The sequence below is a fragment of the Melitaea cinxia genome, chromosome 24 (genome assembly GCF_905220565.1).
Source record: "Melitaea cinxia chromosome 24, ilMelCinx1.1, whole genome shotgun sequence".
In the NCBI taxonomy this organism is placed as follows: domain Eukaryota; kingdom Metazoa; phylum Arthropoda; class Insecta; order Lepidoptera; family Nymphalidae; genus Melitaea; species Melitaea cinxia.
In genome coordinates this window covers 7043873-7058334 of record NC_059417.1, presented here as the reverse complement: position 1 = coordinate 7058334, position 14462 = coordinate 7043873, and the positions used below count along the sequence as shown (strand labels likewise).

The following is a 14462-nucleotide window of genomic DNA, read 5'->3' as shown; positions in this document are numbered from 1 at the left end:
GAATTACACCGTTTTTCTTTATTATATTCTGATCCAAAAACATTAATACTAATATCATTTAATTTCTCTACTTTTGCAATGTTAGAAATTTTAACTGGAAAAGACATACCGTCAAATTTAAGTTTATTTACATGTTTTACGTACGATGATACTCGACCCACGTTTTTGTTTACGGGATATAACGCCGAGAGTAACACCCATTTAAAACAAAAATAATCTTTGTTTTATTACATTTATAACAGCTTTTGTTAATTTGATGTCACTGGGCAGATCTATATATGAAGTACCGCGTAGGGGGTTGAATTTATTAACATTTATGTCTATAGATTTTATGTTCTTTAGACTCCATCCACTACCTTTTTTTTCGAATGCACTAATTTAAATATTTAAGTCATCTCCTTGACAAATAATATAGTTAAATGTTTGAAAATCGAACGTATCATGAATATCTTTAGTTTGTTGCACAAAATCAGCATGCAATATGAAATTTACTTTAAAAATTATGTGTTGATGAATACTCTCTTGTATTAAAAATAAAATATCATCCTTAATAGAATTTAAAAATAGTTCAGGAGTTTCAAAATTTACCCGTGTCGAACGATCTACTTTACTCTTGATTTTATAGGTTAAAATTCTATTTCCAAAAGCAGATTCAATAACATCAACGTTTGATAAAGTATTATGGGAATTTAAAAGATTATTTTTGTGAAGATTACTTTTAAAATGATTAGCTAAATACCTTTTTTTGATAAATATATGACACGTTAGACATTCCACTTGATTATCGCTACCGACACTGTTCCTTGCAGAGGTAGACGCTTCTCCTTCAACTCTTGGTTTTTTTATGATCTTGAGTTCTTCGTTGCTCGTTCGCCCCATTCCTTTTCCAAGTTGTAGTGGTTGACTGTTAAAATGTTTAAATTTATTAAAAAACGATATAAGACAATGTGTAAATTATGAAAGTAATTTATTTTACTTACTTAAAGTGTGTTTTAACCATTGCACAGTGATTATACAACTCAGCATCATACGATGAATCGTACAGTTCACCTTTCTCCATTTCATCACAAACTTTAGACAGCTCCTGATTTAATTCACTGTTGAATAGTTCCATATTCTCTTCCATGGGTGTGCAAAAGAAAGCACTGGTGCACACTTCACTGAAGTTTTCCATCTTTATAGTAAAGAGAATTCTCTACTTTTGCTATGTCAGAAATTTTAACTGGAAAAGAAATACCATCAAATTTAAGTTTTTTGTGGTTGAGTTTAAAAAAAAATGTTCAATCGATTGCGATTGCGATTTTCTTTTTCCACCATCACATGTGTTATTATTAATGACGATGTTATCACTCTTTTCTTGAGGGGAGAGTGGCGAGTAATAATATTTATAGGTATTTTCATCGAAGTTGAATGATTTCTGCAACAATACAGTTATCATGTTAATATCAATTTGTTTACACTTAATCACACACACACGCGTAAGAAAACAACAGAAAGAAAAGTAAGTTTGTAAAGAGAATAAACACTTACGTCCGTGGCCATTGAAGCGTTGAAGTAATACAAACGTAGTATTGGTAGATCCACTGCGGTCAGACGACTTCACACTGATTTCATAAAGATCTGCTCGCCCTTATAAAGCACCGGTAAGATATGTCCAATCTAAGGCATTTCTGCAGTGAAACTGATAGTAACTTAATGAGTCAACAAGCTTATCTCGCATTCTTTCGTGTTGAGACGCGCTACACCGATGATTCATACAAATTATCACTAAAGAATGTGATTTAATATTTAGAAATCAATATAATTAATCAATCCTATGTTAACCATTGAATAGATTGGTAGTAATATCATGGATACACTAGATGTACAACAACATGAAAAAGATTCACCCCAGCCTAGAAAATAATGTTTATGCTGCTAATAGACTGCCCATACCCACGTACCAATGCACAGTTTTACAGGGAACACATTGTACAACGATATTTTAGTGGATGAGATGTTTCGCTCCTATTTTATACATAATAAGAAATGACATTTTGGAAATAAAAATCGTAACAAAAGGAATGAATGAGTTTTATTTATGACTAACTGTGCCTGCGACTTCATCCGCGTGGAGTTAAACAAAATTGTTACTGTTCAGTTCGTAGAGTTATAAAATAAGAAATGTCTAAAATAAAAGTAGCCTTAGCAGAGATTATAGCCAGAACAAACAGACAGACAGGCAAAAACTATAAAAAAAATTCGTATATGTACCCAGTATACACACACATGAGTTTAGTAAAACACGGTTATTTTAATATTACAAACAGACATTCCGATTTTATTTATTTTTATATATATATACATTCAGAATAGCAAAGTAATATAATACAATAGCGCTGATAAGCAGGGCGCATAATGAGTAAGAGATAAGAGCGGCAAGGGTCGAGGAACAATAGTGACGATTTTTGAGGAACAAAAGATAAGAGGAACAATAGCGACGATTTTCGAGGAACAATAGATAAGAGGACAATAGATAATTGCATAGTAATTAAGGGTACTGGAGTTTGCAAATGTACAAACCTAAGTCGCGAACCGTTAGAGTGGTACAAACACACTACTATATACAACAGCTTTTTTCAGAACTACTTCTTGTTTCTCGATAACTGTACTTGGCTTGTAGTTCTAACGGTAAAGTGGTATTTTAACGGTAAACGTAACAGTGAAGTGAAGTGGTTAAATGGTAATGGTTTCAGGTACATTGTGGTAGCCACAACTTGATAGCCCAATTCATATACAGAATTTCAATGGACATTAAGTGACAAAAAAAAAATTACAGACGAAATGACAGAGTAATTTTTAAATTTAAGGCTGATGTAATTGAGTCATGAGTCATGACCATGGATGAATTTTTTTCAATACTACCTTACCCTTGCTACTTTATCACAATTATTGTAAAGAATAAAGATCTACCTATTGCTTGAATTTCCAATGCTTAACTTTGCTAGGTATAAAGTATACTAAAACATTAAAAATTCACTATATTAAATATTAAATGTAATCTTCGTGCTTAACAGCTATTTCGCTAACTTATCAGTATGTGTACGACCGGATGTAACGATTAGATAAGCAACATGTGATATATACGTACTTATAAAATAAATTTTAAAAGTATTCTCTATTAGAAAAAAACATTCAAAAATACCTACAATCCTTCGAATTTAATTTAAAAAATAAAATAATATTACACTATAGTCTTTTATAATAATACGTTTCATAATATCGTATCGAAAATCGATACGTATAGAATTTAATTTCGTTTGCGAGACAGTGTGGTTCAGACCAGTTGAAACCACTCTGGAAAGGCTTATTTGCGGTCGCGTCTCACTGCGCCAGGCTAGATCACAGTTGTTTTATACAGAAAAAAATATTACCAAGGTCAAGGCTTCAAATAAAATGAAACAACTTTGAAGTTTACATCCGTAAAACAAAAATTATATTTTTGTAGTTTAGGATTTTACACTTCAGACTGTAATATCCCACTACCCTCGCCTATAGGCCTATAGGCCTCTTTCCCAATGTAGGAGGAGAATCAGAGCTTAATCCACCACGCTGCTCCAATGCACCCGCATGGCGGATATATTCCCTACTATGAGTAACGATCGCTATCAGGTGTACTTGATAACAACCGGGACCGTTTAAGGGGGAGTTTAGGATTTACTAAAAATAAAATAAAATTTATGACTTTATTATTTATTATATTATTTATTTTTATTTTTATTTTTACTTATTGAGTTATTTATTTAATTTTGTTTTGTTGTACTATGGGTTAGTATATAGACTTAAAATTTAGTCTGAAATAAAGTATTATTATTATTATTATTATTTCTTTTATTCAATATATTTTCTTATAATTACATTTTTAAATATATTTATAAAAAAGACAAATAAAAATATTTAAAAAAATATAAAAATAGTAGTCCTCCGGTGGCAGGTTGAGGCCCAGGCCACCGGTAATTAAGGTTCCAGGCTGAGGAACCTCCTCACAATGCGGGCCGTTTCAATCAACACTGCCTTTTGAATCCGACCCTTGATCCAACAGTCAAGTGAGAGTTTCTTAAGGTGTTGGTCGAAACTCTTCGCTAATAGACCATTAACCGATACAACAATAGGAACAATTATTGTTGAGTCTACATTCCACATGCCGGTAATCTCGTGGGCAAGGTCTAAATATTTACTTAATTTTTCTTTTTCGGCCTTTACGAGATTATCGTCATGTGGAACTGTAATGTCAACAATAATTGCTCGGCGCGCTGATCGGTCTACTAGCACTATATCAGGTTTATTGGCTGCAATAAACCTGTCAGTGACAATAGATCGATCCCAGTAGAGCAACGCACGACCATTCTCAAGAAATGGCGTTGGGTTATACCTATAATAAGGCAACTCATTTTCAACGAGGCCGTATCGAATAGCAAGTTGTTGGTGTATAATCCTGGCTACTTGGTTATGTCTGTGCAAGTACTCACCGTTAGCAAGATGACTACAACCAGAAACAATATGTCTAATGGATTCTCCAGGCTTATGGCAAGCTCGGCATATGTCTGGAGTTCCGTCTTTCATGATATGTTTTCGGTAGTTATTCGTCTTAATACCTTCGTCCATAATTGCACAGACAAAACCTTCGGTTTCTCCGAAGAGGTTCCCGTGTTGTAACCAGGATATAGAGCTGGGCTGGTCTACATCTGGGTCTGTCAGAACTTTGTAGAACCGGCCATGTAATTCCTTGCTCTTCCATACGGCCACACGGTCAACGGTACGCATTATTATAGGCTTATGCCATTTCTCTTTGCCTAAGGACAGCGGAGTAAAGCCTATCAACTGCAACAGCGTCCACGTGCATATCGCTCTTCATATTTAAAAAATACTCTCTGAGATTATACACCTCACGATTGTGGAGATTTTTAGCGTTTAAAAAGCCACGACCCCCACATTTTCGTGGGATGTATAATCTCATCACAGACGATCGAGGATGGTGTATTCGGTACGCTGTTAACAGTTTACGGACTTGGCGATCAAGGGTATCTAATTCCGTTTGAGTCCATCTCAAAATGCCAAAGGTATAGACGATTAAGGGCATAACCCAACTGTTAAAGGCACGTACCTTGTTACCGCCCGAAAGAAAGCTATTGAGAACTTTCTTCAGCCGGCCAAAGAATCGTTCCTTTACCAGTTGTTTCATGGCTCCATCATCAATGCCCAATGCCTCTGACTTTATTATTATTATTATTATTAAATTTGTCCTGATCGTGACGTGATATTAAATTAATAATTAAATATAATAAAACCATTTTTAACGCGATTTGTTTGACAGATGTAATGACTTGACAACTAATGCATTTTATGTCGCGTGCCGAAACAAAAAAAAAAAAAGAAAAATAATATCGCGCAACCAATCAAAATAAAAATCAGTACTAATGATCTATAGCTCTTACATTTTTTGACTATTCAATTTGGTCGGGTTCGCGATATTATTACTTTTGTTGAGTTTCGGAACGCGACATTAGATCGTCCAACGTGAACACGCACACTGTTTTGATAGATATGATTGAATTTGAACTTTTTGCAGCGATAATAAAGTGCAGATTAACTCTTTGACGTTAGGAACACACCTACATTGCTTGTTGTTGTGAATGTGGTTTAGGCGAAGGTACCCCAGAAAATATATTTTTTTCTTGTCCTAAATTATGATTCTCTTTGTATGATGCTCTTCCCCCTGAGATTCCACGTCCTACTGACCTAAAATCCTTATTAAAGCGTGTTTTCCCCGCTTATAACTCCTTTATGCACTTTCATTGAAACTAACGATATAAAAGTATAATGGGATGGAGATATCTAACAAAAGTTAACTATTCCAAGTATATATTTACTATTATATATTTATATATCTTTGTGTGTTTTTGTCTTAGGCCAGTTAGCTTTTCTTTCGGGCAAACTTGTGCGGGAATTGGAACCGAACTTGTACTCCCACTATGACTCCAAATAAAGCAAAGTTTAAATACTCTGATATTGACAAATCCGCAAGGGAGCCATTTCAAGAATAATAATAATAATAAAGAAATAATATCGCGAAGCCAACCAAAATAAAAATCAGTACTAATGATATATAGCTCTTACATTTTTTTGACTATTCAATTTGGTCGGGTTCGCGATGTTATCACCTTTGTTGAGTTTCGGAACGCGACATTAGATCCTCCAACGCGAACACGCACACTGTTTTGATAGATATTATTGAATTTGAACTTTGTGCAGCGATGATAAAGTGCATAATGACTCTTTAGTTAGGAACACACCTACATTGCTTAGGCAACAGTGCGTGCTTGAATTTAATATGAACTTTATTGAATAGTAATAAAGTTCAAATTGACTCTACATTTTAGTTAGAAAACATTTGTATGGAAAAAAGAAAAGGGCTGTTTTTAGGGTTTTCCTGGAAATTATTCGAATTTTTCTCGCCGTAAAAACCATCTTTGGACTTCACGAACATTTAAAAAAAAATTGGTAAAAGTGGTCCAGGCGTCTTTGATTTATGCGCTTACCAACACATTTTGCGATTCATTTTTATACCATAAAAACAAACTAAATATTGATTTAAGGTAAATATCATATTATCATTAATTTATGTTAAATATAACATTTTATTTACACTTTCATTCATTAAGCAAACCACATTAAAATCGCTTTATTATTATTGTCTTTATACCTACCAGATATAGAAGTGTATGTAGAAATAAAATAATAATGATAATAATAATAATGACTTTAATATTTAAACTAAAAATGTTAATCTCGAAAGACATAATTATGTAAAAATTAATGAAAAGTCTTAATCATATTGCATATAATACTAAGCTCAATTATAAATACAATAACAAAAATAATTCATTAATTTTTCATTTCATTTTACCGACGATTTTAAAGTGTAAAGAAAAAGTTACAAAAATAGCTAGTATGATAATAATCAAAAGAAAGGTCGTCTACGCGTGCTTGATAAAATTATGAACAGTCAATGTCAGTATTATTATTCTTAACAGTCAGCGCGCTATTTCTATACCTGAGCTGAACAAGCGAGGTCAATACGAAACGAATCCAAAGTATACAAGTTATACGACCCGTTCCGATAATAAATGCTTGTGTCACAACTCGGCGTGTTTCGTCGAAAGTGGCGTCGCAAATAGATTGCAGAGATAGGGACAGATATATGACATTGTCGAGAGTGCGACGAAAGTAGAAGATCGAATACATACCCAGTAAGTGCCAGGCAGCCAATACTGGCATTTCGTTATACTGGCATTGGCATCTGTGTCGGTTCTGTGCCTACTTGCCTACGAGTGAACGGAACAGAATTTCACATGCTCAGTCAGCCTAGATAGCTACGGAGTGCGGTCGATTGAAACGACGTCGGTCTGAGACTCAGCTCACTAAAATAATTGCTATTTCAATTATAATTGAAATTTGCATACTATAATTACATTTGCAATACGAAAAACTTTGTACTGTTCTGAACCAGTAGTTCATTCACATGTTATTCTTGCTTGTAGTATTAGGTGAACGGTGATCTGTTGTCCCTTGGCGTTTATTTAGCCGGCCATTTTGTATTTCATATTGAACCAAGACACAGACTGAAGTTTGATAAAAACTGGATTATTTTAATTATTCTGTTAACTTTCGGACAATTGAGTGAAAACCGGTAACGTGATATTTTAGTGTTTTGATTTAATATTATAGTGACATGTTTGTTATGTGATTTATATCTAATAAGGACAAGATGCGTTATTTTCTTTGCGCGTTTAATTCAACAAAATTAGAAACTGGATTTTAGTTTAATTAAGCTGGACAATGAACGTGAGTAAAATCATTGTCTTTTCTTTTTTGTTTATTTTTAAAAGCATGAAAATTTGTTGTTGTTTATATGGTGTGTTATGGAATAATATTTTTATTTTTACATATATTCAAGTTTATTTTATATTCTCTTTTTTTCAATAATAATGCTACATTAGAGTACGAATATAATAGTTGTAATACACTTAATATATATTCCTTAAAAACAATTTATTTGATTTTAAACCGCAAAGTATATGTTATTAGATGGATTACAAACATCGTAATGTGTATTATATTTCTGTCATTAATGAGTTTTTTTCTTTAATTTTAGTTTTTTTTACTCAGTCAGTTATAAGTCAGATTACTTATTGGCATAAATTTACTGAATTACAATTATTTTAATAAATTAAACAATAATCTTTTTATATTTTTTAACTTGTTTAGTTCACTTGTTTTCAGGTTAATCATGACGACAAAGCTTGAATCTGATTTCCCATCATCGCCTCCAAACGATGAGTCAGGTGTGTTTTTTTTTTTCTTTCTTTCTATTTAATTTATTTTTTAAATTAATTTATCGACACCTTTTTCTGAGACTACTGAACATTAAAATTAATAATTAATAATGTACAACTGTAGAATTGAGTAGACATCAACATATTTTGTTAGAATATACTTTCCATAGAACAAATTAATATTTTTATTTCCCATGTTACTTAATTTGCTTATTTGCTTTGTATGTGTGTGTTGTATTTAGTAATTTATTTACTTTAACATGGCTTGTCGATATAATTGAAGTCGGTTTTTCTTCGTTTGCCTGCAAACACAATTTTTTTTCTTTATTATTTTTTGTTTTGAGTCTTCCCCGCGCATCCTTAAACCTTTGTAAATGTATGTCTTGTGCATGTAAAGTTTATGATTTTTATCGACAATATTTTGTGGATATTATACTGTAGTCTTTTATTTTGTATTGTTACTTTATATTGTGCATTAGTTTATAAAACCTTAAATAGTTTTTTATATATACTTTATTCATTTTAATTATAGAAATATTAAAATTGTTGGACTCACATGGAAACACATAGACATATGTTGCTCTTTTTTTACATGATAAGTCAATTTGTATATTTATGAAATCTAAAGAATCAGTTATAACTTATTTATTCATTAATAAGTAATATTTAATATAATATTTTGCTGTAGTATTTTCGGCTAAGATCTAGATTAGGTAAAACCGAATTAGAAAAACCGAATTATGGGGTTTTTGGGTGTGGAGGGTGGAGGGTGTAGGGAAATCTATACAAGGTAACACTGTCACACCTCAAAACCCCATGGTTATGGAGATATCCATGGTTAAAAGTTTTGAGGTTAGAAGAAGAATTTAAAGCTATTATAATACCTTTGAGCTCGTACTGTTTGCATTGTGTGACAAATCGACACTTTTAAACAAAATAACGCGTCAGACATAATATTCTAATAAAATTAGTAACATTGCGTGCTCAAATATAGGTTTAGAAATTCGAAAAATACCCAAAACCGAATCGGAGCACCCCACTGTCCACGTGGTCTTGGTCTGTCCTACCCCTAGAGTGTTTTTTTTTATGCCGCGGAGGCGCGGAGGGAGGGCAGCCCTCGCGTGCGCTTTCGCACGCAAGGGCGGAAGGGCTGCACTTCCCGCAGCGCTGGAGCCAAGCGTTCCTCTAACTTTCGAGATTCTTCTTCTAACCTCAAAACTTTAACCATGGATATCTCCATAACCATGGGGTTCTGAGGTGTGACAGTGGTACCAGGGCTAGCGTTCCCCACCCTCTCCCCCCCTTCCCCCCACGGTCCCGAAATTCGGTTTTACCTAATCTAAAGTTTTACCCAACGTAGATCGACAAAAAAATAGTCAAGCAACTACGCGTTATCAAAGATTACTCAAAAAGTAGTTATCAGATCTCAATAAAATTTATATGTGACCACATAATAAACATCAACTTTCGATTAAAATAAAAATTATCAAAATCGGTACACCCAGTAAAAAGTTATTGCGGATTTTCGAGAGTTTTCCTCGATTTCTCTGGGATCCCATCATCAGATCCTGGTTTCCTTATCATGGTTCCAAACTAGGGATATCCCCTTTCCAACAAAAAAAGAATTATCAAAATCGGTACACCCAGTAGAAAGTTATGTGGTATAATACAACGTAGGTCGACGAAAAAAGCGTCAAGTAAAAACGCATTATTAGATATAACTCGAAAAGTAGTTGTTAGATCTCAAATAAATTTAAATGGGACCAATTGACATACACCACCTTTCGATTAAAACAAAATTTGTCGAAATCGGTCTACCCGGTCAAAAGTTCTGATGTTACATACATAAAAAAAAAAAAAAAAAAATACAGTCGAATTGAGAACCTCCTCCTTTTTTGGAAGTCGGTTAAAAAACCTATGTAAAATAATACAAAGTGAACTTCAGTGTCCCTAACTGTTTTTTTACATAGTTTAATATTACTGCACAAAGATTGTAATTTTATATTGCCTGAAAGTTTTTTGAATTTCATATTAAGTAAACTATAAATTATTTTTGTTTTCCAGGTGACGAAGAACAGGACATAGACCAAGACTATCAAGAGGAGCTTACAGCAAAAAAACCTGACTCAAATGTTGCTAGTATACTAGCGAGGCTTCAATCGTCAGGTGCTTTAATAAAGAAACCGAAAGAAGAATACCATTGTTTCACTTGTGATATAGATTTTTCTGATTGGGAGGAATTAGAGAAACATCTCATAGAACACGTGTCCCTACCCTACGTGGTGTTAGACAAGCTGCCGTCAGACGAGGAAGATCTGCCACCTTCCGGTGATGAAAATTGGTCAGATGATGAAGATGTACCCGCTCCATCAAAGGTTACTTTACCTAAAGCGCCCCAAAAGATAGACATATCACAAATATTAAAAAAAACTGGAATTTCTTTGAAAAAGAAAAGTGACAATGAAGCAGCAAGCTCAGATTCGGCACTTAATAAATTGAGCGGGTTAGGTTTTACAATAACGAAAAATACGACAACAATAAAAAAAGAAAAATCGGATCATGATGCTGAAAAAACTAATGATGTGATGCAGAAACTAGGAAAGCTTGGTAGTATTAAACTTAAGTTAAAATCCGATGGAAATAATACAAATTCGTTTAAAGTCGTTAATGGTCTTAAGGACTTTAAGGCTTCTGACGACGAAGATGAAGCTAGCGGTAATGAAGATGATAAAGATGAACACGAAGACGACGATGATGAAAATGATAAATCAGGGGAAAATGAGCGTTCGGGTGGTGAACAAGATTCCGATGATCAAATTCCAAATAGTAGAAATAGAACTGATAGTGGAGACTCAGATAAGACCAAAATAATTATGCCCAATCTACCTAAAGGCATTCAAGGAAAATTGATATCACCTAAAAAAGAACCTGCTGCTATTCCTAATAAAGTGACACCCACTAAAATTCAACAAGAAGAAACGCCAAAAGTAAAGCCTCCAAACAGACCCGCTGTTAAGCAAACACCAAAAAGGGTACCAAGCGCTCCCATAGCAGCTAAAGAACCGCCTAAAATAGTTGAACTTCCTACATCAAGAAGACCGTCTGAAAATGTTACTCCAGAGAGAAGAGATTCAAACGATCGAGTAGAAAATGTGGTCGTTAAACAAGAGGTTGGTGACGCTACAAGTGGAGATGCACAGAAGAATACCTTGCCTTTGTTTACAAATCAAATAAAATCTGAAAGGTCTTCACCACCACTGTCTGATAGAACAACACCAGTTTTAGCGCATGTTAAGTCTGAACCTGAAATTCCACCAGCAGTTGCTGGTTCTGATGCATCATTTAGCAGTCAAAATACACAAAATTCTAAAACAATGCCTAATCTACTTCCCGTGTCAAAAACTGAAGATACAGAAGTAACTGTTATCGAAATTAATGGTGATTCAAACGATGAAGATGATGATTGTTGTGTGGTGTCGACTACTCCTGCCCCTGATGTCAAGCCTCTAGTACCTAAAATAGAAAAACCTCCGCCTCCGTATTCTACGACACCTATCACCTCTTATTCAACGTCACAACCGAGCTACAACTCTCCTTCTGAATTAACACCACGGTTACCACCAACGCCATCGACTGAAAAGCAACACAATTTTAACTGGAATGCTCCAGATAGTAAACCAGCATTAGATATGCTCGAAAAAAGTACAGATGAGATTTTTGAAAGTCTTCTATCATCGGCAACGAAAAAGGAAAATATGTCGTCATTGTCAGATGCAAGTGAATACGTGTCTTTAGATTCATTAGGTCCTCAGCATTCATGTGATACTTGCAACACAAGGTTTACTGATATATCACTATTAGATGAACATAGAAGAGTGACTGGACATTCTAAGAGTCTCGTTGGTCCATCATCATCGTCTCTAATGCCGTATAATCAATCTTCGAATATTCTCTCAAGTTTACTTCCAGTTAAACAATTAGCTGAGCAAGTAGGAAAACTGTCGACACTAGGAAATAGTGGTCCTGGATTTACTCATCAACAAAACGTTATGATTAATATACAAGCTTACCCAGGAGCGGGAGGTGTAATGGTGCCACCGCAATATAATGCATATAATACAGGACAAAACATGCATGGCTATCCACAAACGTCAAGCGACATGTATGGAACAGCAAGTCAACCTGTGTCAATGCCAAGCCAATATCACGGTTCAAACTATATGAATCAAGGATATAGGCAATATCCGCCATCACCAATGTCGAAATCTGCTTACCCAGGAACTATGCCGCCAAACTCATACTCTATGGCGTCTTCGCCATATTCTACTACTTCTCCATTACAAAGCATGCAACAGAGTGTCTATGGACAAGCGCCAGGCGCAATGAATCTCCCCGGTAGTATGGGTCCACCCGGCTCATCACCGAGTCACGCGCCGTACACGTCTTCATCAAGTCCTGTTGGAGGAATAAAACAACAACCAGGTAGTGGCTTAAAAATACAAAATATACAAACATTTCCTCCAGGGCAAATGATGGGTCCGTCAGGTCAGCCTCTGTCTGGCCAAACTCAGTCAGGTGAATTAGGCCCGAGTCAAATGCCGCCACCTGGACAGGCGATATCTGGCACAATACCCGGTGGTACGCCTATCAGAATGGCAGCTGGTGCTAATATTGCTGGCGCGCGACCACGATTACCTACAGTTAGAGGCCAGAGACCTACAATAAGACCAGGAATTCAAGTTCATGGTCAAATTCGTGGTGGTAAAGTCGGGCCACGAATGCCAATGAAAAGACCAGGTGGCATAGTTAGCGGGCCAGCACAGAAGCGGCGAACTGATATGTTGTTGCCCGGTAAGCATGATAACGAAGATTGTCAAGTTATGGCAATGCAAAAACAACGTGAGGGTCTTCCGATGATACATAGTGTGCAAGGTGCCAAAGATAAATTAAATCTTGGTAGCCAAATATCAATAACGAAAAAAACTGTCAATAAAGAAGCGAATGCCATGGCGAATGTTCTAGCATCACGAGGTATCAGTGTTAAACAAAAACAAAAAAGTAGATCACCTACGCCAGAACGTCCATTACCTCACATTCCAAACCTGGGAGCAGGGGTTAGTATCAAACACACATCAAAATCAAGCAAATTTTCTATACCCGAAGCAAAGGTCGGTGGTGGAATGTATTCGTGTAAGATATGTAAAAAAATGTTCATGAACCATACTTCGTTACAAGTCCATATGGCGAATGCACACCCACAGAGTAATAAAATACCAGTTTTCAAATGTGACGAGTGCCCCGCCTCGTATCCAAAATCCTTACAGCTTCAACATCATAAAAGAGTTTTCCACAATGTAACTGGACCTAATAGAGAACTTGGTTTGCCAGTGGTTGACCTCTCACAGGAAGACAATTTGAAAAGATTAAGTAATTTAGGAATATATAGTTTTATACCTTTGGCAAATCGTGAGCAGGCTAATGGATGCTTTGGCATACCAGTGATATCTGTGCACAACATGCAAAACGGCTTAACGTCTAGTTTACAGGCACTTGGAGCCGATGGATTATTAAGTTTAGGGCCACTAAAACCTTTACCTAACACATAAAAAGTTGAAAATAAAGACATTAAATGAAAGAAACCACTGAGTGTGTGAGTGAAATTTCATTTATATTTGAACATGGATGCTTTTGCTGTTGTTTATATTATTGTATAAATTTACCTACATCTGTAAATTTTCTTTAGTATTTATTATCGTTATCATCATCATCATCATCATCATCATCATCATCATCATCACCACCACCACCACCACCACCACCACCACCACCACCACCACCACCACCACCACCACCATCACCATCACCACCATCACCATCACCACCATCACCACCACTTCAGCCTATCGCAGTCCACTGCTGGACATAGGCCTCCCCAAGTTCGCGCCAAAAATGGCGTGAACTCATGTCTTATGCCCATAGTTACCACGTTGGGCAGGCGGGTTGGTGACCGCAGAGCTGGCTTTCTCGCACCGAAGACGCTGCTGCCCGTCTCCTTTGGATAATTATCCCGCCATCGGTCGGGCTTTT

The 14462-nt window shown here is 35.4% G+C and overlaps 1 protein-coding gene across 1 annotated transcript; it reads left to right on the top strand.

Annotated features, from left to right (window-relative positions):
- Positions 1-7328: 7328 nt before the first annotated feature.
- Positions 7329-14056, top strand: LOC123665487 (COPII coat assembly protein sec16-like). Its single transcript, XM_045599784.1, has 3 exons — positions 7329-7884; positions 8323-8384; positions 10440-14056. The coding sequence occupies exons 2-3, from the start codon at positions 8330-8332 to the stop codon at positions 13979-13981; spliced, it is 3597 nt and encodes a 1198-aa protein (XP_045455740.1). The 5' UTR covers positions 7329-7884; positions 8323-8329; the 3' UTR covers positions 13982-14056.
- The last annotated feature ends 406 nt before the right edge of the window (positions 14057-14462 follow it).

Excerpts from the sequence above, each read along its gene's own strand:
- LOC123665487 (XM_045599784.1), top strand. The coding sequence starts at position 8,330 with ATGACGACAAAGCTTGAATCTGATTTCCCATCATCGCCTCCAAACGAT. Across the intron at positions 8,385-10,439 it reads GCCTCCAAACGATGAGTCAG|GTGACGAAGAACAGGACATA; the intron begins GTGTGTTTTTTT and ends TTTGTTTTCCAG.